The 22,684-nt window shown below is 26.2% G+C and overlaps 1 protein-coding gene across 2 annotated transcripts in view; it reads left to right on the plus strand.

Moving 5' to 3' along the window:
- Positions 1–22,684, plus strand: part of LOC100199749 (GTPase-activating Rap/Ran-GAP domain-like protein 3) — a 63,006-nt gene that overhangs the window by 35,376 nt on the left and 4,946 nt on the right. For both annotated transcript variants that reach the window (XM_065791064.1, XM_065791065.1), the window contains exons 14-20: positions 1,428–1,534; positions 2,099–2,211; positions 2,345–2,434; positions 4,953–5,036; positions 5,142–5,253; positions 11,221–11,316; positions 19,060–19,161. In XM_065791064.1, the coding sequence (XP_065647136.1) occupies positions 1,428–1,534; positions 2,099–2,211; positions 2,345–2,434; positions 4,953–5,036; positions 5,142–5,253; positions 11,221–11,316; positions 19,060–19,161 (704 nt within the window). The remainder of the gene's footprint in view (positions 1–1,427; positions 1,535–2,098; positions 2,212–2,344; positions 2,435–4,952; positions 5,037–5,141; positions 5,254–11,220; positions 11,317–19,059; positions 19,162–22,684) is intronic.

Genomic DNA, 22,684 nt, shown 5'->3' on the forward strand with positions numbered 1-22,684 from the left:
GATTTTCAAATAAACTATATAAATAGTATGCAAGCTCCCGAAATAATTTCCCAATCTCCAGAAATAGCTATTAATGGTTGGTATCTTGTGCAGAACAATCAAACTATGTACCCTGATAAAATAAAACTTAAAAAGTTGAAACTTTAAGAAAACTATAAAACAAAGTGCTGCTCAGTTCAAATCTAAAAATTAAAAAAAAAGTTTGTTTTAAATTTATTAAATTATTAAAAATTTGTTGCTCATGTAATAAAACTTTTCACACATGTAACGCTAAAGTTTATCATTTATTCTTATGAAGTTGGTGAAATTATAAAAACAAAAAGTATTTTTTATAAACATCAAAATGTTGTTTGTGAGATAAAAAAAATCATCAAATTAATCATAGCTTATTAGCAGAAAGTTTTAATCAAAATTTTAATCAAAATTTTCATTGTTTTGTACGTGTCACACGAGTAACGCAGCTAATCAGTTCATTTACTAATATGTGCAATGAACATATTATTAAGAGAAATATTATTTTATATCAGACACATCTCCTACTATAATAACAGCAATAATATCTTGCATATCTGTAGTAAACTATTTTTTATAGCCTTTTATAGTGGAAAATATTTGTACCAGAGTCACACACAAAGCAAAAGAATCACCCTTATACTCAAAATAAATCAACAAAGGTTGTAACAAGGATTCAAAATTTATTATCAATCCCAAAAATATTTATATTTATAGCTTGATAACAGTTCATTCTAACTTAAAAAAACATTAAAGCAATTGTTTTACAAATAACTCAAATAAAATACAAATTGTTTATATTTAAATGAAAATTTAACTAAATATAGCTTTTTTTTAAAAATGTTTATATTTAAAGATATTTAAAAAGTTACTAAATATAACCCTGGCAACAATAACAATTTGAATTGAAAATCTGTGACAGGTTTTTTTTAAACCAAGAAATAAAAAAGAGAAGATAAAAGATTAAAGCTTTTTTTTTAGTACCTCAAAATTCTTGATTTATCTTTTTATAAAATATGAATAATTTAATATTTTATTATTTTTAAGAAATTTTTAATTCAAAATAAATAAATTGCTTCTATTTACACTTTAACAAATTTTTGTTTGTAAAAATATTTCAAAAATTCTTGTTGTAATTTTTTATTATCTTTAAATTAAGATAGAATAAATGTTGTGACTGCCAACATGGACTAATTAATTTTTTTAATTTATAAATTCAATTGGATAGCTTTTTTTAGTTTGGAGATTAAATGTATTTAGTAATTTCCTTCTAAAATCAAATTAATGATCAGTAGTAGTCTAGTTATTTTTTCCAATAAAAAACTTTTTTTTCTATTATTTATAAAGAATACAGATTGTTTATTGTTAGTTTTTGTTCTTACTCAAAAAAACTAACTAATTTGTATAATATTTAGGATATCAGTGCTATCTGAAGAGAATGTTCCTGTGTTTGGTCCACCTCTCCCCGTTCCCCCATATTTTGATAATCCTCAAGAATTTCGATCTTTTCTTATCACAAAGCGTAAGATCAATGTTATTTTTCAAATTTCATTTTTAATAAAGCTTTATTTAGCCTTACATTTGTTTATTATTATTATTTTTTTATATTTGTACCTATTGACATTTTCAGCTTAAATGAATCAATTTAAATGAAAATTTAATTAAAAACTATTTAAGAATTACTATCATTTAATAGTTATAAACTTTATTTATTTAAGACTTGTTTTGAATTTTTTTAATATTAAAAATTGTTTTGAATATTTAATAACATCACTTATAATATTCTTGATAAAAATGTTTGTTAAGTCATAATTCATACCATTATACCAAGTCATACTCACTTAAGTCATATCATTAATAAGGGTACATGATTTAACATGAGGATACCTAACCTGACTCAAGTGGACAGTTTTATAGTAAGTTGACAGAGAGAGGGGAGTTGAAAATCTTATGTTATACTATTGTACTACTGTTCAGATTCAATTTATAAATTTACCATTGTAGCAAGTAAACAATGATTTAATATGGATTGAAAAATGATTGAAAATTGTTGTCAAGTGTAAAGACTAGTTCTCTTGCTTTTTAGTGATGAATGGGGAGAAAGCTGCTTACTCAAGTCCAGTTTTTAGTAATAAAAGACAAAGAACATTAGAAAGTTTAATTAACAGTTTGCAAAATGACAAATTAGCAAAGCCTGAGGTATTTCACAGTCTCTCAAAGTTCTAAAAAAAACAATTTTTACACAATTAAGTTTCATTCTACAGATTAATATTTATTTTTATTGAGTTATTTATTATAATATATCATAATTATGTGCATGTTGATGTGGCAGAAGTTTATGAAGTTTTCTGACGATACAATTAATTGCAATGAAATTCGAAACAATCCCGAAAAAAGAAAAGTGTTTCTTGAGTTTGGCCAGGTTAGTTAATAAAATTATTTTATGCTCTAAATATTTAAAGTTACTAATTTTACTTTCACAAGGTTTTAAATAATTTTGTCTTGGTTTACACTGCAACTAAAAGCTAAAGATTGTAATGATTTTGCCTTTTTCCTCTCAAAAAAACAGTGTAAAAAGTTTTTGCACTGTTTTCTTGAGAGGAATTATATTTTTAACTTTTTTACTTAAGAAGTTTCAGAAGCTTTAGTAAGTGGTTAAAAATAAATAAAGGCTTTTAGTTACTAAAAACAGATTTCCAGCTAAAACTAATTCTAAATACATAATTTCATTATTTTTGGATATTTATATGATTTGATGATTTTAAATGTTTCAGTTATAATGTAAACCAGGTTTAAATATTTAAAAGGTGTTTGTATTTTTAAAAGGTGTTTGTATTGAGAACGACTTTAATTGGGTATTCAAGTTTTTCCATGATAATTCATTCATAGAGCATTTTAACTGTGCAAAGTTTCAAAAAGATAAATTATTTATTGCTAAATTACCTTATCAAGTTAAAATAAAATTCGTTATTTCTCTACAGTATAATGATGAGTTATACTGAAGAGTGTTTTTTTTTTTATTAGTTTAATAGGTTAGTTTTTATTTATTTATAATGAGTTAGTTTGTATTTTACTTAGTTACAACGAGCTTGTATTTTACTTAGTTACAACAAGTTAGTTTCTATTTTACTTAGTTACAACGAAAAGCTGAAAAGTTTTTAAAGATTTTCAAGAAAGAAATTTAAGATGTGAATGCAACAATAAATAGATAGCATTTAAAATATAAAGTTATTTATTTACCCTTAGTTGTTTTGTTTGTTATATCACAACTTTAGATATTTATAAGAACTAAAAAAGAATTTTATGGTTTTTAAATTTAATTGCTTGTAATTATGTAGGCTAAAGCAGGTAATTTTGGTTTTACTTGAGTTTTTTGATCATTTTTACATTTATCTTTGGTATTAGTGAAAATAATAAAAAAAGGTACTAACAAAAATAACTTCTTACAATATTTGTTTGTTGAGATTTTAAACATTTGAAGTTATTATAGCTGATAGTAAAAAAATATTCTTAAGTGCTCATTTTTTATTGTCTTTTTATGCCTGTCTGATATTTTTTAATACTAATGTTGAAATTAGTAACCTAGGTGAGATAATTTTAAGATAAAACTAAAATTTAATGTTCTTAAAAAATAACTATTAACATATAAAATAAAAATGAATGCTGTAAAAAATTAAAAATACAAAATTTATAAAAGCTGTTAAAACTTTAAATTATTTAAATTATTTAAAGTAAATTGAAAAGAAAAAAGAGGAAAAAATTTGTTACTTCTTTATAATATTTTATTAATTCTAACACAAAGAGTTCATTTTGAGTTTTAAGTTCAAATTGTCAAATGAAAAAGTAAAATGCAAATTTTAAAGCCGAAAAATTTCTTAAAGAATGTTACAAATGTTTTTAGATTTATTCATCATTGGGCAATCATTTGCGTAAAGTACAAATGAAGATTTTCCTGATATAAACTTTACAGTGAGCACATTTTAAGAATTTCAGTTTTTTTTTTTTTTTTAAATCTTTAAATGACCAATCAGTAAAAATAATTTTGTTCTAATAAAATTTGCAGGCCGAAAATTAAAAAATTATTTCTTTAAAAGATTTTAAGTAAGAAGTTATCTTATACCTTTATTTTGTTAATTTTATTTTCTTTATATTCATGCATGGTATAATTAATAAATTTTGGTTTCCAATGCATTAGAAATGTTTATCTCAAATTTTCAATAATGTGAGAACTTTAATAAAATGGCAATAATCAGAAATAACACATAAAAAGCTACAAAAATAAATTGCATTAAGTTTTACTAATCCTGCTACAAAATAACTTGTTCATTTTTTTAAAAAATAAATTAAAGTTAAAATGGTGCCAAAATTACCTGTTTTATTATCTACTTTCATTATCTTGTTTTAAAAAATCATCTTGTTTTTATTATTTATTTTTTTCCTTGTTATTTTTATTTATCTTGTTTTTTCATTCCTTGTTATTTTTTATTATATTGTTTGAGCACTTTTTTTAAAATAATATTAAAATACTAAAAATAATAAATAATTTTTAAATATTAAAAATGTTGCTTTCATTTGAGTATTGTTTTAATATTTTGTTAGAAGCTTAGGTTTTAATACTAATTAGTAGTTATGTCAAAAAAAAAGTAGGAAATAGTTAATATAACAAGTTAATATAAAGACTTCTGTAATAGTTAACAAGTTAATATGAAGACTTCTTTAACAGTTAAAAGAGTTGATATGAAGACTTCAGTAACAGTTTAGCATAATTTATTTATGTTGTATTTTGTTTTACTTTTTAGATTTTTTCTTTAAGAAAATACTTTGAGGAAGTTTTACAAATTTATTGTTATAAAAAGGAAAAAGCTTAGAGTTATTTAAATTACCATTAGAATTTTATACTTATTATATTTTTATAATAATTTTTATAAATAATTTTATAGGCACTAAAAGTAAACAAGATTCTTCAAGGTGTTGCACCAACGAGTGTTGCCAATGTGGGAGGCTTGCGTGCTTTAAAAAATACAGTAAGATTTTTAATAAATTAAATAATTTTTAATAAACTTGATATTTGTATGTTTATTTAATTAATGTGATATTTTTGTATGTTTATTTAATTTTCTATTTTTTAGCCATGGACTCCTCATGCAGTTCTTTCAAGTTTTTCATACAGAATACATTGTGGAGATTCATTGGACAACTCACTACTTGTTTCAACTGATTTAGGAATTTTTTTAATAGATGGTAATATTTTAATGTTTTATTAAATTTTGTTGATTTTAAAAATTTTAAAGATAATACAGCTATCATTATTATACAATGTAGTAATACTGTTTGGAATAAGCTAAACGAAAAAATAATTATAATTAAAAAACAACAAAACAAGTTCAATTGAAAAATTAACTAAATTATAAAAACAATGTAGAAATGTTATTCAGGGCCATTATAATTACCAATAATTACCAAACCAAATAATTTTTTGTTTTTTTGGTGATTTTTAAGGTGTTCCCAGAAGTTCTTACAGTCTTATCACAGAGCACCATGGAAGAGCATTTAACTAAGATATTCATGCCTTCCTCCTTACCAACGTTGCTTATTGGGCTCTAGCGGGTGTGTCGAGCCTTGGACCTCTTGGTTCTAAGCCACAAATCTAACCACTGCACCATGGCTGCACAGTTACAATGATTATAATGCACATTTGTTAAAGAGTGAGGGTGAGACTCATTGATGATCTCAAAAAGTCTCCTAAAGCATTACAACAAACTACAAACTATAATATAGGATATATATTTTGCAATAATGCACATATATTACACAATACCTGTTTTAATACTGTTATTAATACTGTTATAACAATATATTTTAATACTGTAATACTATTTATTACTTAAAGAATATTAAAACTAGATGATTTTAAGATAATTTTTTTGCATTAACAAGAAAAAAGTTGTGTAATTATAATCTTATAGCTAAAATTTCATTTGCTGGTTATTTAAATTTATTTTATACCCAATGGTTCATTTCAATTATAAATTATTCAAAAATTACTCATTCATTTGATGCAAAAATTACTCTTTCATTTGATGCAAAAATGACTGAGAAAGTCAAGGTCAAAGAACAAATTTGATTAGCACATAGTTAAATATGCTTTACTTTTTCCACTAAGGAATTAAATAATAACTTTTCATCTTCTTGTCACATACTAAATATTTCTAGTTCTGTTTGAATCATAATCTTTTACTGGTGTTGTAAAAATGTGTTTAACAGATGGGTTGGCACAGTATAAATATAATTCTAATTGTGCACAACTTTCTATCATGCATATAACATTGTTTGAGGGACTTTTTTCTAACTTATCCAGAAAAAGGAAGAAATTGATCTAAAACCCCACAATTGGGATTAGGGATAAGAGGAACTTTGAATAATTACGCTGTTGTCTTGTTGGGTATTACAATAAAGTTCTACAAATGCGTTAGTACCAAGATTTTTTATAACAAAATGTTATGGAAAATTGTCCAAACCACACATTAGGACTATAGTCTTTAAACTAAAACAGCAAAGGAACAATTTAAAACAGAAAATGTTTACTTTTAGAATGCTAATTTATTATTAATCCTTTATTGTTTTGTTCAATTAACGGAGATTAGTAAAGAAAAAAAAATTATTTTGTCGGACCCATATCCATTATTAACTCTGTATTGCAGACCAATAAAGTTTTTGTTTTACAAAAGAAGTTATTGAAGTTTTGAAACAAAGTGCTTTTTTGCATCTTTGTTTCTTAGCAGTTCAGTTAAAATTGTTTCAAAGTGGATTAAAAATTTTAATATTAAAGAAATGCCACAATATCATCTACAGAAATCAAATCTTTTTAGTGTTATTTAGTTTGTTGTTGCAATTCCATAAAAATAAACAATTTCTATGCTAAAAAGTTGAGCACAAATTTGTCTGTGATTTGGGTTAAACAGTCCAAATCAGAGACAAATTTGCCTTTATGCTTTCATCAGCCTGTTGTGTCTACTTAAAAAGTTGAATGTGAAATAGTTGGTTTTAAGAACACTATTTTATAAAAATATTGTTTAAGAATATAAATAAAATATTCTTTGTTATAAAGTTGAAATGAAAATTGATTTGAGTAGATTTGCTAGCTCTGGTCCAAAAATGAAAACAATTAAAGAAGATTTTTTCAGAATGCATGCATAAATAAGTTGATGTAAATATGATTACGATGTTGCACACTTTGTGTACATAGTAATCTCACATCTCATCACATCATTACATAGTCTCACTTGTGTACATAGTAATCTCACCTTTTAATGGACTTTCTTTGCATTAAATAATATTGTTATTAAACAGTTAAGCAAAACATTTCTTTTGTCACTTTTCATGTCACACAGTCTGCTTTGTAAACTTAAATCATTGCTTATGTTATGTTGTAGATCAATGGATATAAATAAAAATTGTGGCTCTTCATTGAGCTCAATGAAAAGACACAAGAATCACAAAAAGAGTTTTAAGAAATGTCATAAATTCTTTTTAATAAAGTATTTGTAATTAAAAAGTTATTAAAATTTTTGAAGACGATTAATGTGTTCTTTTGACTTGTCAAGTAGTAATCGTGACTTTTTATGTATTTGGTAGTTTAAAAAATTTTTTAAATGAATGTTTGCAATTAGGCCTGCAACAGCATAACAAACAACAGGGTAACAACATCAAATGCAACAGGGTAACAACATCAAATATTGTTTGATGTGTATATTTTGATGGTTTATAGTTTTAATATCAGTTAAGTTTATAAATGCAAAGTTGCTATGCATTTTTTCTTTAGCAATAAACAATCCAACAGTGCTCCTAGGTTAGCAGTGGGAATATTCAAAAAACTTATTAGTTTTATCCAGCTAATATCAATTTTACCCCATTGTACATTGACCAAATGGTTATTTCAACTTGATGGTTGAATACTGCGATTATTTGGGACACCTTTCGCGACATTAAGTTATGATTTGTAATGCTATCCAAATTCTTCATGATTTAGTGCTAATTGCTTTTCTATGACACAACAGTTATGAGTTGTTGGTATCAAACTGATTTTAAATCAGTTTAAAAACCAACATTGTCATTTAATGATGGTAAATCTATAAGCACCAAATGTTAAAAAAAATGGTCAATACCAGTTTTTAAGAATAAAAAAAGGTTTTAATTGTTCCTTCTATAATACCATAAAAATATAGAATACTATTTTGGGTTCAAAATTGTTGTCAATAACAACAATCTTGTTGTGTTACAATTTTTTTAACAAAACCACTAGTTTTATTTTTCCTATTCTTACCCACAATTAATTTTTTTCTATTTCAGAGTTTTCTTTTTCCTGGTTTCCTTGTTGTATTCACTATGGCTAAAGAGCCTCATCTGCTCTAATGAGTTCATAAAACAAAATATGGTAAAATTTTTTTTTTTTTTTTTTTTTTTGCGGATCTCTGCATCACTACTTAGTATTATGCTTAGAATATTATGGCGTACACGCAACATATTTTTGCTATTTTGGTATTATTTTTAGGAAAATTGTTTACCTTCTCTATTCCACTTATGTCTTGTTTCTGATCCTAATCAGTGCTCAGTTTCTCCATATTTATCCTTGGGTGCTTCTGATCACGATTTGATCTCTCTAAAACTATTATCTCATTCTTCTTCATTATCAGAATTCCCCTATCATTGTACCTCTTACAACTACCTAAAAGCTGACTGGGATTTTTTTTCGTGATATTCTTTGTGATGGCCATAAATTTCCTTGAGTAGAAATTTTTTGTTTTCCTGCTGACCAATGTGCTTCTTACATAACTTCTTGGATTCAGGCTGTCGTGAAATCTTTTATTCTCTCTTGACGATTCCAAATCAAGCCTCGCTCTTCTCCATGGTTTTCCTCTCATTGTGCTGCTGCAATTTTCAATCGAAACCATTACTTTCATATCTATAAACAAAATAATTCTCTAGAAAACAGACATCTATTTACTATTGCTAGAAACAATTTGTGAAAAGGTTTTGTCTAACGCCAAAGCCCACTATTCACAGATTAACAGCTATTTTTCAAAAATCGAGAAATAAAATTTTATAAACATATGAATAAATGTATGGTATTCTTCAAGAAGTATATAGTTTATAGATTTAACTTCAATAACCTTAAAATAAAGTACTTAACATAGTTATTAATGTTCCTTTGGGAGCTTGGACATTTCTTTTTCCTATGCAGTCTTTAATCTACATATTTATATCATTAAAAAAAAAAAAATTTTACTTTTTTGCGCCATCCCTTAGTTGGCGCCCATGGCACCTGTCATTCCTGCGATGCCCTAGTTACCTCACTGCTTAGTAATGCCAATATTTTGAAATTTACTTTAAATAAGTGTGTAAGAAAATAGTTATACATATGTTTAAATAGTTTAGTTATGGACAATTCTATGTCAAATGAGCCAAAAATTTTTAAAAGTATTACCCTATATCTCAGAATTTGCTGGTTTTTATAGAGTTGAGAGTACTTTTTAAAATAAGAATTCCTTGAAAATTTTAGCCTCTAGCTTCAGTAACATCTGGAAATATGACCATTTTACTTTTAGCAGATATTAGCCAGGCCCTTCTTGTATTTTATAGTACATTTAATAATATGAATTTAATTATACAAAATTAATAGTACATTTATTAGTATGAATTAAATAGTACAAGTATATACAAAAAATCTGTTAAAATCATTATTTTAGATGAGTGACTGTTTTTATTCTGTATATTTGCAAATCGAAATTCTTATAAACATGAACTTTCTTAAAATATTTAAAAAAAGATCAAGCATGGCCCCCAGTGTCTCAGCCTCATGGACCATTTGGTTGTCTGCCGCGGAAACAATTTTAACACACATTTATCAGAACTACACAAATGCTGAAATTTTCAGATCTCCATTTTGTCTGAAAAATAAGTGAAGAATATGACCAGCCCCCTCCCCCTCCCAATGTGTCTAGGGCTCTGGAAACAATTTTAATATGCAAGTTAATCAGCGCTTCAGAAATTCCAATAGTTTCAGAGCTTCAGCTAGTCTAGAAGGTAGAGAAAAATCAATCGCAATATTCTGTTATAAAAAAGTGGAGTCCACACCCTTTTCTCTGTATATAGAAATCCATATTCTTGCAGATCAAAATCTTTATGTTTTCTGAAAGATCATTGAGTATAGAAAAATGTGTAAAGTTTTTTTTTTTTGATATCATTAAGGCCACATTAGTTTCTTGGGCATTAAAAAGAGGTATATAAAAAATTGCCTAAATTTATTTAAATTGATAAATAATAATTTACAAGAAAATGTCAGAATATTTGAATATGAAAGTATGATGAAACGTGATTGTTGCTATTCTTGCATTTTTTTTGACATTTGGAAGTTCATCAATCGGACTATTCCTAAAATAAAGGCAGAACAAAATGTAAGGTGGTCAAAGCAGAGCAAACTGAAACATGAAAAAAAACACCGAGATTAAAGAAAAAATTTGGAACAAAAATGTTTTGGAACCACGACAGAGTGAAACAAAAACAAATAGAAATAATCAAAGTGAGCTGAAAGAAAATAAAAAAATACAGTGTTACTGTTTTATTTTTTTTAATGAAAGTCATTTTAATTTCTTTATGATCTTGTTTCAAAGGTTTTAAATAACAAATAATGATATATATAATATATTATAACAAGATAACAAAAAAATCTGTGAAAATATAAAAAGCTACACAAAAAATCATTGGGGCAGGTAGCTTGCGTAGCCCACAAAGTCTATTGATAGGCTTTTCACTGCTCTCCCAATTATTTACTCCCACCAAAGCCTGTAAATATACATTTATGTTTGCATATTTAGCCTCACATAAATGTCATTGATGATGTTATTCTGAAATATGGTTTAATTACACATATTGACTAGGATTTGGGTTAGGGCAAGTATTATCTAGGTATGAAGAATATTTATAACCCAAAAAAAATTCATACTTTTTCGTTTTTTTATATTTATATATATATATATATATATATATATATATATATATATATATATATATATATATATATATATATATATATATATATATATATATATATATATATATATATATATATATATATATATATATATATATATATATATATATAGATACAGATATAGATATAGATGTGTACATACTTTATACTGTTTTTAGATCATGATGTACGACAAGTATTTGATTCAAGCATGGCTGCTTCTCAAATAAATGTAATAGAATCTTATAATGTTTGTATTATTAGAGTCAAAAAAAGTAAGTTTTGTTTGAAATTTTGTTTTTTTAACACAAGTGTGCTATCACATTAATATTGTTTTATATATATATATATATATATATAAACATGTATGGCTTAGTGTTGACATCATGTATAAGAGTGTTATATTAATAAAAAAACATAAAATAATAATAATTCTCTTAATACAAGTAATAATGTTTTATAAGAAATTTTCACAAATTTTCACTCATTTGCATTGTGATTACCAGAATCATCAGCTTGTAAAATTATACAAAATGTTTTTTGATCATTAAAAGCATTTTAAAATTACCTGATGTCAGCAATTGAATGGGTTTTTTTTTATGCAAAAATGTAAAAAACAAAGCCCAAAGTTTAGTTTTTACAAACTGTCCATTATCTAAATTAATTTTGTTGTTTAAAGGGGAACATCGATACCTTTATATTTCAAAATCTTCACACAACTCACAACTTCTTTGTAAAAAAAATTTATTTCACTTTAGGTGTTTTAACATTCTCCCACTTTATTTCTTCTGAACAAAACTTTGCAGGCTGATAAAGTTTCCCCTCATTTAAACTTTTTAGATGTTGTTGAGTTCGAGTCCTAATTTGTAATTTTAATTCGCCTTCGCTCTTCGATCATTTCTTCAAATTCATACTTATAGAACACATATTTACCTTAGGTAAATAACAATAATATTACATACATATACAAATAAAAAACAAGTTTAAAGTTTACACAAAGGAAGCCATTACAAATATTCAAATTGAACCTCACTTAAATCATGAATTATGATTTTAAACGCAATATTTAAAAGTTAGGTTAACAGGGCTTATTCTATATGCAATGATTTACATTTACAAGATGAGTTAAGTTTTTTAATTCAAATATTTAATGAAAATGGGTACCACATGCTAACTTAAACATATTGTTAAGCTAATTAGAAAAATACTGTCCATAAAAAATAACAAAAGTCAATCAGATTCTGTTAACCTTCCTACTGTATCGTTAGTGTGGATACCATCACTGTCCCCCAAATTAAGTCTGCAATAGCTACTCATAGTAAGTTTTGCTGGGAAGATATAAAGTGGGAGAATGTTAAAATATTTAAAGTAGAAATAAAAAGATTTTTTATAGAAATTTGCATTAAGCTCTTGAAATATAGAGATACCAATCTCTTTAAATGATGGAATTAATATAGATAATGGGCAGTTTGTAAAACCTAAATTTTGGGCTCCTTATATATATATATATATATATATATATATATATATATATATATATATATATATATATATATATATATATATATATATATATATATATATATATATATATATATATAGTTCTATAGTTTGTTGGCTTTAGGAAGAGCGGAAGGAAAAAAGTGATTCTTACGCCAACACATACGTCACTTTTAATTACTTTTGACTTTCGTCCAACATTTCCGTGTTGGACGAAAGTAAAAACCATTAATTTAATTACAAATTAATCGTTTTTTAAAAAAACCACAAAAACGCAAATTTAATTGACCAGAATGTTTTTAAAAACATTCTGAATGTTTTTATAACATTTTGAATGTTTTTAACAATATAAACAATGTTTTTATTTTTATTTTTTTTAATAAAATGTTTTTATTTTTATTTTTTTTAATAAAATGTTTTTATTTTTATTTTTTTTACTGTAAATCATGCGCGGAGTGTTGCTACATCGACTATCTTATAGCCTGACTCGCAAGGGAGTGCTGCTACATCGACTGACAAATAGCCTGACTCGCAAGGGAGTGCTGCTACATCGACTGACAAATAGCCTGACTCGCAAGGGAGTGCTGCTACATCGACTGACAAATAGCCTGACCCGCAAGGGAGTGCTGCTACATCGACTGAGGGTTTGGTTGGGGCAGGCAGTCTATCATTATTAAAAAAAAAAAATTCCGGTCTTGCATTTTAATTTTTACTTTTTGTCAACAAAATATCGAAAAAACTTTAGGACAACATCTAAGGGTTCTATATATATATATATATATATATATATATATATATATATATATATATATAGCACACCTAAGGAGATTTCACATCTAAGGAGATGTGTGCAGTCGCACGCGTTGTATGACCACGCATATAATATTTTGTTTTAACAACTTGGCCACAGCTTCTTGCATGTTTTAATTGAATAAAAACATGCAAATTATTTATTTATATATATATATATATATATATATATATATATATATATATTTTAATTATATATATATAAATACATATATTTTATTTACATATATATATATACACATAAATCTTAAATATATTGATATATAAATATAAATTGTATGTATATATATGTATTTATGTGTATATATATGTATATATATATATTGTTATTATTATTATTATTATTATTATTATTATTATTATTATTATTATTATTATTATTATTATTATTATTATTATTATTATAGTAATATTCTACTAGAGAAGTTTGACTTCTATGAGCTAAGTGTCTAATGACAACCGGCTATAGTAGACCAACTCGGAAGAGGACAAGTCCGTTTGTCATAATTGTTTTTAAACTCGTTGACCGAATTAGCGGCAACTATTGAAGCAGGCAAAGCATTACATGTTGGCACTACTACTACGATTTTTGAAGAAATTATGTCTTTGACTGTTTTTGGTAACTTCTCGTTCAATTTTATGCTTTGAGGTATGAAGACTACCTGCAGGACCATTACATGTGAGGAAGTTGCTTGTCTACATTCTTGATGCCAGTTGGCTTTGTTCAAGTTTTTATAAATTTTAAAAAATTGAATTAGATCACCTCTTAAGTTCAGTTAATGAGCTGAGACCAAAATTTGCCAGATGCAATTTGTAGTTCATGTTGCACAATTGCAAAACAAGTTTGGTTGCCCTACGTTGCACTGGTTCTAACTTTTTAATGTCCTATTGTATGAAAGGGCTCCAAACTGGTGCATAGTACTCTAATATTGGCCGCACATACGCTGTATTAAAGTTCTTTTGAGTATCCCAAGTACAGAGTTTGCTTTAAGAGTAGCTTGACTAATCTGTTCTGACCATTTAAGTTTATTATTATACATAGGATACCCAATGTTCTTTTGATAGATGCAACTTCAAGAGGAGTGAGACTACTATTTGTGTCTGGCATTGTCAGGAGGATTTCAAATTCTGAGGAACCACCATGAAACTTAAGAACTTTGCATTTATTTATACTGAATTCTATGCGCTAAAGTCTTGACCAATCACCTAAAATAGCAATGTCCTGTAACTGACTTTATTTTTGCAACCAATTGGCTATCATCGGCAAAAAGTTTGAAAGTATTTTTAACTAGTTCTGGCATATCATTTAGGAATAGAAAAAATAGTAGAGGTCCTATGACTGATCCTTGAGGAACACCACTCAGGACATCCATCCATTCAGAGAAGAAATTGCAAAAAACGACACGTTGTTTTCTACAGTCAAGAAAGTTCTTGAGCCAATCAAGAATTTTATTGCAAAAACCATAGCCAGCCAACTTGAGATGAAGCAAAACATGCGACATATGATCAAAAGCTTTAGCAAAGTCTAGCAAAATAAGCAATGCTGCACAATCATCACTTAAAGCTTCAGTAATTATATCCTTCAAGAAGATTTGTAATGCACGATCTATATCTGACAAAACCATGTTGATGCCAAGATAACAAAATATGTTTTACTCTCCATTAATCTTTCCATTATTTTTCCAACTGCAGAAGTGATGGAAATAGGCCTGTAATTTCCAGGATTAGTACTATGACCTTTTTTGAATATTGGCATTATATTAGTGAGTTTCCACCCAGATGGAACTTGACCAAAATCAAAGGACTTGATAAATATTAGAGAAAGTGGCACACTAAACTCTTTAGAACAAGTTTTGAGCACTCAAGGATGAATTCCATCATTACTGGCGGCTTTTGAAATGTCAAGTGCAGATAAATGTTTTTCGATATTACAACAATAGAGTGACATGGGGACAGGTTTTTGTCCCCATCCCCACCCCGTTCATCGAATTATGTCCCCATCCCCACCCCATTACTGCAAAAGTTGTCCCCATCCCCACCTCATTTCCGCATTCCTTTTAGGTTTCCCTGCACTGTCCCTGCAAGCGAAATTATTATTTCTGTCAAATATTATAACATATTGTAATATTCCTTTTAATACTAATATACATTTTCATTTTTTTAAACGATTTATAACACATACAGAAGACAAATATAAATGTATTAATAAAAAATGTAGAAGAGTTCTAGTTCTATCATCTTTATTTCTAATGCAGGCCTTTGAAATTATTAGTTTTTCTATGTCTCGTTTATCCAAAGGCAAAGAGTCATATTGAAAATTAATTTTTGAAACATGTATAAAAAAAGTCATTAACGTTACCATGGTATTACCGCAAACATTGTCCTTATTACCACGGTATTACCGCAAACGTCGTCCCCATTACCACAGTATTACCCTCACTTATTTTCAAATTGCCCCTAATACTGCTGTAAAAACCGTCCCCATGTCACTGTCTATACAAGAATTAAACAAAGAGCTTGAAACTGGAGAACTAACAGCTTTGGTTCTTTGAGGAAAAATATGGGATTAAGAGTGAATTACAGGTGATGAAAACGTTTTAAAAAATTGATAATTGAGACAGTCTGCTTTAGGCTTTTTATCAAACAACTTTGTTCCATTGTGGTCAAAGAGAGATCGGATGACACTTTAACAAGACTTTTGGCTGTTCACATAAGATTAAAGCTTTTTCGGGCAAGATTTGCAAGCAATGATGATTTCACTCTCAAATTTTAATACCGCATCAGCCATAAGTTTTTTGACCAAATGATTTTGTTTGTTGTATAAGACTCAAATACTGTCTTTAAATTTACAAGAAGCACAGCATAACTTCATAAATAGTCTAAATTTTTCTTTAGTCGCAGCTTTAATAAAAGAATTAAACCATTTTGGATCACTCTTCTTCAAAATAAGTAACACATTGAATGATGTCTTTGAATAATTTGAAGCTTTCGTTAGCTGATTTATTCGAGAATAAGTTTGGCCAGTTGATTGCCTATAAGCTCTCATTAATTGCATTATAGTCGCCTTTGTTATAGATTAATTTACTTTGTGTAGCCTTGAAGTTTTAGTCAATGATTTAAGTCTGTATTCCCATAAGAGTGAATTGTGAAAATGATTTTTCTGAGTACATCCAAGTGGAATACCAATTGTGACATAAATACAATCAGGGTCATCTGATAGCACTAGATCAAGCGTATTATTAAGAAAAGTTGGTTCAGTGACAAACTGTGATAGGAAACAATCATTGATAGTATCTAAAAAAAGTTGACTAGACTGATTTCCACTTTTACATTGCCCCAAATCACTCCACCTAATATCACTGTGATTAAAATCACTAACAATTGTGATTAAAATCACCATCAATTAGAGCTTTAGCACATTTTATTGACTTATTAATTTGTAAATTAGACTCATTTTGAGTAAACGGATGGCAATAAATGCATCCAATTAACAAGATATCATTTCCAATTGAAATTCGAAACCATATTTGCTCATCCATTTGTTTATCACTGAACTCCCATTCAAATGAAGGTATATCTTTCCTAGCATATATGGCCACACCACCTCCACAAATTATTTTGAAAGTATGCAGTGTAATTGTCTAGATTTGTTAAAGATGTAGAAGTGAACCACGTTTCTGTGATTGCAATGATGTGTGGGTAATCCAATGATGTAACTCTAGCTTGGATAAAAGTAAAGACATTTGAGTTCAGATAAAAAATAGATAATAGAATAAGAGGACTATAAGCATTTTTGTTTAGTGTTTCATTCTTTTTGTTCAATCCATCGAATTGAGCTAGATTGCACAGACCAGAAATCTTTTTTTCCGTCTCTAATGCCCCAATTAAGTTGCCTCCCTTGCAAGCCTTAAAATGAATTTGGAAGAACATTATTTCTAACTTTACATTCAGCATAAAGTTTAGATTAAACTTCTCTTTGTTAACAAAACCAAACATCAGCACTGCAAGTATTATTTTGATAATTGATGCTTGCATACTTATTTTTTTAAAGACAAGCAAGTTCCTTTTTTTTTTTTTGAATTTTGTTTTCTGCTTCTAAAAACCCAACTCTTGTAGTAAGAGAGGAGACCAATGATGATAACTTTCCACACCAGACATGCAATGCTCTGCTCAGATTACTGTGATTTCCTTGACCAATTTTAGGCCAATTTTCTTCTTGAAGAAAATCCATCTTGAAGCGAAAATTTCTACTAAAAGGGCTACCACCCTTAATACCAGTAGGTTACCTCAGGACGTGAACTTTTTATTTTTTTATTATTAGGTACCTTATTACACATGGATGAAAATAGCAATTGTCGTCTATTTCTGGTTAAATTTCCTATGCAAAAAAACATTCTGAATGTAAAACAAAGTTTACATTTTATGGTTTAAATTTAAGACAACCAAGCAAGAGTGTATATATATATATATATATATATATATATATATATATATATATATATATATATATATATATATATATATATATATATATATATATATATATACATATATATATATACTTTAATAAAGTATATATATATATATACTTTAATAAAGTGTATATATATATATATATATATATATATATATATATATATATATATATATATATATACACTCTTGCTTGGTTGTCTTAAATTTAAACCATAAAATGTAACCTTTGTTTTTTTTATATATATACTTTAATAAAGTATATACACTATATACTTTAATAAAGTATATATATATACTTTAATAAAGTATATATATATACTTTAATAAAGTATATATATATATATATATATATATATATATATATATATATATATATATATATATATATATATATATATATATATATATATATATATATATATATATATACATACTTTAATAAAGTATATACACACTTACTTTAATAAAGTATTTAAAAAAATGCAAAAATATACATCAAAGGACTAGACTGAGCTGTCAAGCCCAAGTGAAATAAGGAAAAAATTTGGAAGAGAGAAAGGATAAAAAAATTTAAAAATATATATTGAACAGATGTTCAGAACACTATAGTAAAGCGTGTAGTAAAATATATTAATGATAATTTAGACACCACACATGTAATAGAAATGTAATTAAAACAGGACACATAAGTAACCATAAATCTACAGTAAATACAAATGTTTAACATACTTAAAATAAATATACATATGTATAAATATATCAATATTTAAAATGAATAAATATAAAATGATAGGAGGTATAGGATAAAGAAAGAACATTATTGCTTTTGTGTAATCATAATTTATGTAGTGGTGGTAATAAACTTCCCCTCAGAGTCGCGTTTATTATTACCGGCGTTTCGAAAAGGCTCAGCACCAATACCTTGTTTATCCTGTCAGATAAACATCATTGTCTTAAAATTTTCACAAGCTTTTCTCATGAAAACTTGTCAAAGTATAATTTTCCACAGTTTGACACACATGTATCTGTCTGCACTTACAAAAAATTTTTATAACTTGAAATGTTTCTAAATATAGTTAACAAACTAGGAACTAAAATAAATTAAACATATCCCTTGTTGTCTTTTTCCTTTTTGGCATTTTTTTTATCTTTTTGCAGCAACAGAATTATAACATATATATAAATACGCAACATAAAACAACAGTAACTATAATAAATATACTTAAATTTAGATGGTCGTATTTATGTAATACCTTTATCTGAATTACATGTGGAAAAGTATTTTATTTTATGCAGAAGGCATTGTTTAAAATATTATATTAAACGTTCAAAAGGTATTTTTATTCTAATAAATTAACATTGTATTGTATTTTTGTCAAATTTTTTTTTCTTTTTTTTCTGTATTTCTAGTTTTTCCAAGAACTTATATATTTTAAATTATTTTTTTATTTTGCAGTGCATGCCTTTTCAAGATTTTATATTTTATTGTTTTTAACTTTCTTTTTAAATTGCAATTGCACACACATTGCAATTTTTGATTAGGGAGTGCAAATTTGACGCTTTGACCAAGAGAGCTGGTAATTATTTGCTGATCTAGAAAAAATCTCATAATTTTTATACGATAAATACAAATAACTTTCTTTGATTTCAATCATTCAGCCAAGAATTCTAATGATTCATTTGAATGTTACTATTATTAAGAAACTTGAAGTAAGCAATCCATAATGCAGATTATAAGTAAATAAATCATTATTAGCAATTTAATTTGATATATTATCTGGCAGCACATACACACATACTGCAAGTCAAAGTAGTCTATGTAAAGTAATGTAAGCAAATCATGAGCAATCATTCCACTATTAGTAATTGATATTTTTTTTAAAGTTTATGTTCTATTTAAAAAACCTGTAAGATTTGAACTTGGATTCTGGGATTCCACTTACAAAATTGGCTTTGTTAAATTTTTTACATAAAAATCTGGTGTTTAATAGTAAAAGAATAATTGTGTATAAAAATAAGTACATTTGTAAACACAACATCAAGTAAAATTGACATACATTATATATAAACATCCATTGGAATTTTCATATATAATGTATATGAACATTAACTTATTATATTATATATAATCAACATTAGCCCTTCTAATTTTAGACATAATAAAAGATAACAATAAAGTGAAGTAACTAAAAAGGGCTTTAGCTCGTTCTGATTTTTCTTAAAAAAAAAAAAAAAACTTGCTTAGTTAGCAAACAGAAATGTTCTGAAAAAGGCTTAAGACAATACTGCACAGAAAATACTGTTCAGTTTTGTCTGTACTCTACCAGTCATTTCCAACCCCTTTTAAATCTAAACAGACAATAACAGTAAACAACCAACAACAAACAAACCTTTATTTATTAAAACTAAGAAATCTAAGAAAAATTTTCTAAATCCAATTTTCTTGCAGACTTGCAAAACCATGTGAACTTTAAGAAATTCGTATTAATATTTAGATGACATAACAACTTTGTCAATATTTTGTTGCAATTTTGTCATTCATGAAAGAAAAGTTTATCAAATGTTTTTTTGACTAAATTAAATTAGGTTTTATACAGCAAACAAAATAAGTGATGCGTGCAAATCATTTTGGATGAGGAAAAAATAGAAAATTAAACTATATAAAAATCACTATAAACCAATAAGGTCTTCTTTTTTTTTTCATCTTTAAGTTATTTTTTTTCCATTTTTAAGTTTTTTTTACAATAAAAGTATTTTTGATAATCTTGAACATTGTGTTCTTTAACTTCAATGTGTCAGCTGTTCATAATGTAGTTCCTCTATTTAAAATTATTTCAGTACCTATGATGATTGGTTGGAGACTTTTACTAAATTTTTGATCACTTTAAGTTTCTATTCAGTTTTATTTTGTCATAAACTACATTACTGTTGAAGTTATTGCATGCATAAAGCAAAGTTGTTTAATCAGCAAGGTAGTTATTGCACATTTTTTCCATTACAAAATCACCATAAGTTGTTGAGCAAACAATAGAAACAGTAGAAAGTTTTAATATCAAACTTGTCTAGTGATTAAGACAATATTTTTTATCTAAATACCAATATAAATTATAAATTACCAAATATTGTTATTACTTTGGCATTGTATCATATTTATATTCTGTATTTTATTATTGGCTTTATTGTTTTATTTATTAATTGTAACAATCAGGGTTGTTATCTGTCAAATATGTCTGAGACATTTTCTGCCGACATAAAATATGTCCCACATATTATCTATCGACATATTTTGACATAATTTTATGTCTGAATTATTTTCTGCTGACATAAAATATGTCAGGCATATTTTCTATCGACATATTTTGACATAATTTTATGTCTGAATTATTTTCTGCTGACATAAAATATGTCAGACATATTTTCTGTCGACATAATTTGAGATAATTTTATGTCTGAATTATTTTATGCTGACATAAAATATGTCAGACATATTTTCTGTCGACATAATTTGAGATAATTTTATGTCTGAATTATTTTATGCTGACATAAAATATGTCAGACATATTTTCTGTCGACATATTTTGACATAATTTTATGTCTGAATTATTTTCTGCTGACATAAAATATGTCAGACATATTTTCTATCGACATATTTTGACATAATTTTATGTCTTTGCAACCAATTTTGCTTCATAAAACTTTTACTTTAAACCCTATAAGCAAACATCAGTTGTTTCATAAAGGTCTTTTTCTGCCCTTTTTAGCGATGTATCATTTGATAGTATTGACTAATATTGGCATTTATTGACTTATTTATTGATTATGACTTATTTATTGATTATGACTAATATTGACATTGATAGTATTGACTAATATTGACATTTGATAGTATTGACTAATATTGACTAGTATTGAGGCATCATTTGATAGTATTGATTAGTATTGATTAGTATTGGCGCTTTCCCTTATTAGAATGTAAAAACCATCTCCAGCTGAGTTTTTATTACTGAAAGTGGTTTTTATTAGTATGACTAAACTTAAAATATTTCTTTGATTAAAATAATAATAAAAAAAAACTTTTACAGTTATTTTTAATTATTAGTTGATCCTGAAATAGATTTCATTATGAAAAATTGAATTCAAAAGATTCTATGAAAAAAACGGTTCACAGAATTTCAAAAAATTCGTACCAAATTAAATTCATTTAAGCTGAAGAATTTGAAATATTTCACAAAAGTTGTATTCAGCTCATTAAATTCATATTAAGAAGACTAACCGGTAATAATTTATAACTAATTACGAATAATATACTTTTAGTTATAATAGTTATGATTTATTTAACAATAAAATAATTGACAATTGCATTATAACAGCATAATTAACTGCCATAAACTTGCATAAAATGTTTTGAGTGAAATATATATTGGAATAATTATTTTTTTCGTTTTCCTTACGATTTAAAGTCAAAAATGGAGAATAATTTATTGAATAAATCAACTATTAGTTAAAAATAACTAAAAATGTTTTTTTTTAAATATTATTTTAATCAAGAGAATAATTTTAAGTTTAGTCATATTAATAAAAACCATTTTCAGTAATAAAAACTCAGCTTGAGATGGTTTTTACATTCTAATAAGGGAAATCGCCAATACTAATCCATACTAATTAATACTATCAAATACTATCAAATACTATTAAAATTAGGGGTATTTGGGGTAAAGTCCCTAATATTGTCGAAAAAAAAGTTGTTCAAAAGTATGTCAACCTGAGTCTCAAAAGAAGCGTATTTTCATAGAGATTTTAAAGATGTTATTCGTTTGTAATAAAAATAAGTATTTTTTGTATTATTGCTAAAAAACA

This window comes from Hydra vulgaris, chromosome 02 (genome assembly GCF_038396675.1).
Source record: "Hydra vulgaris chromosome 02, alternate assembly HydraT2T_AEP".
NCBI lineage: Eukaryota > Metazoa > Cnidaria > Hydrozoa > Anthoathecata > Hydridae > Hydra > Hydra vulgaris.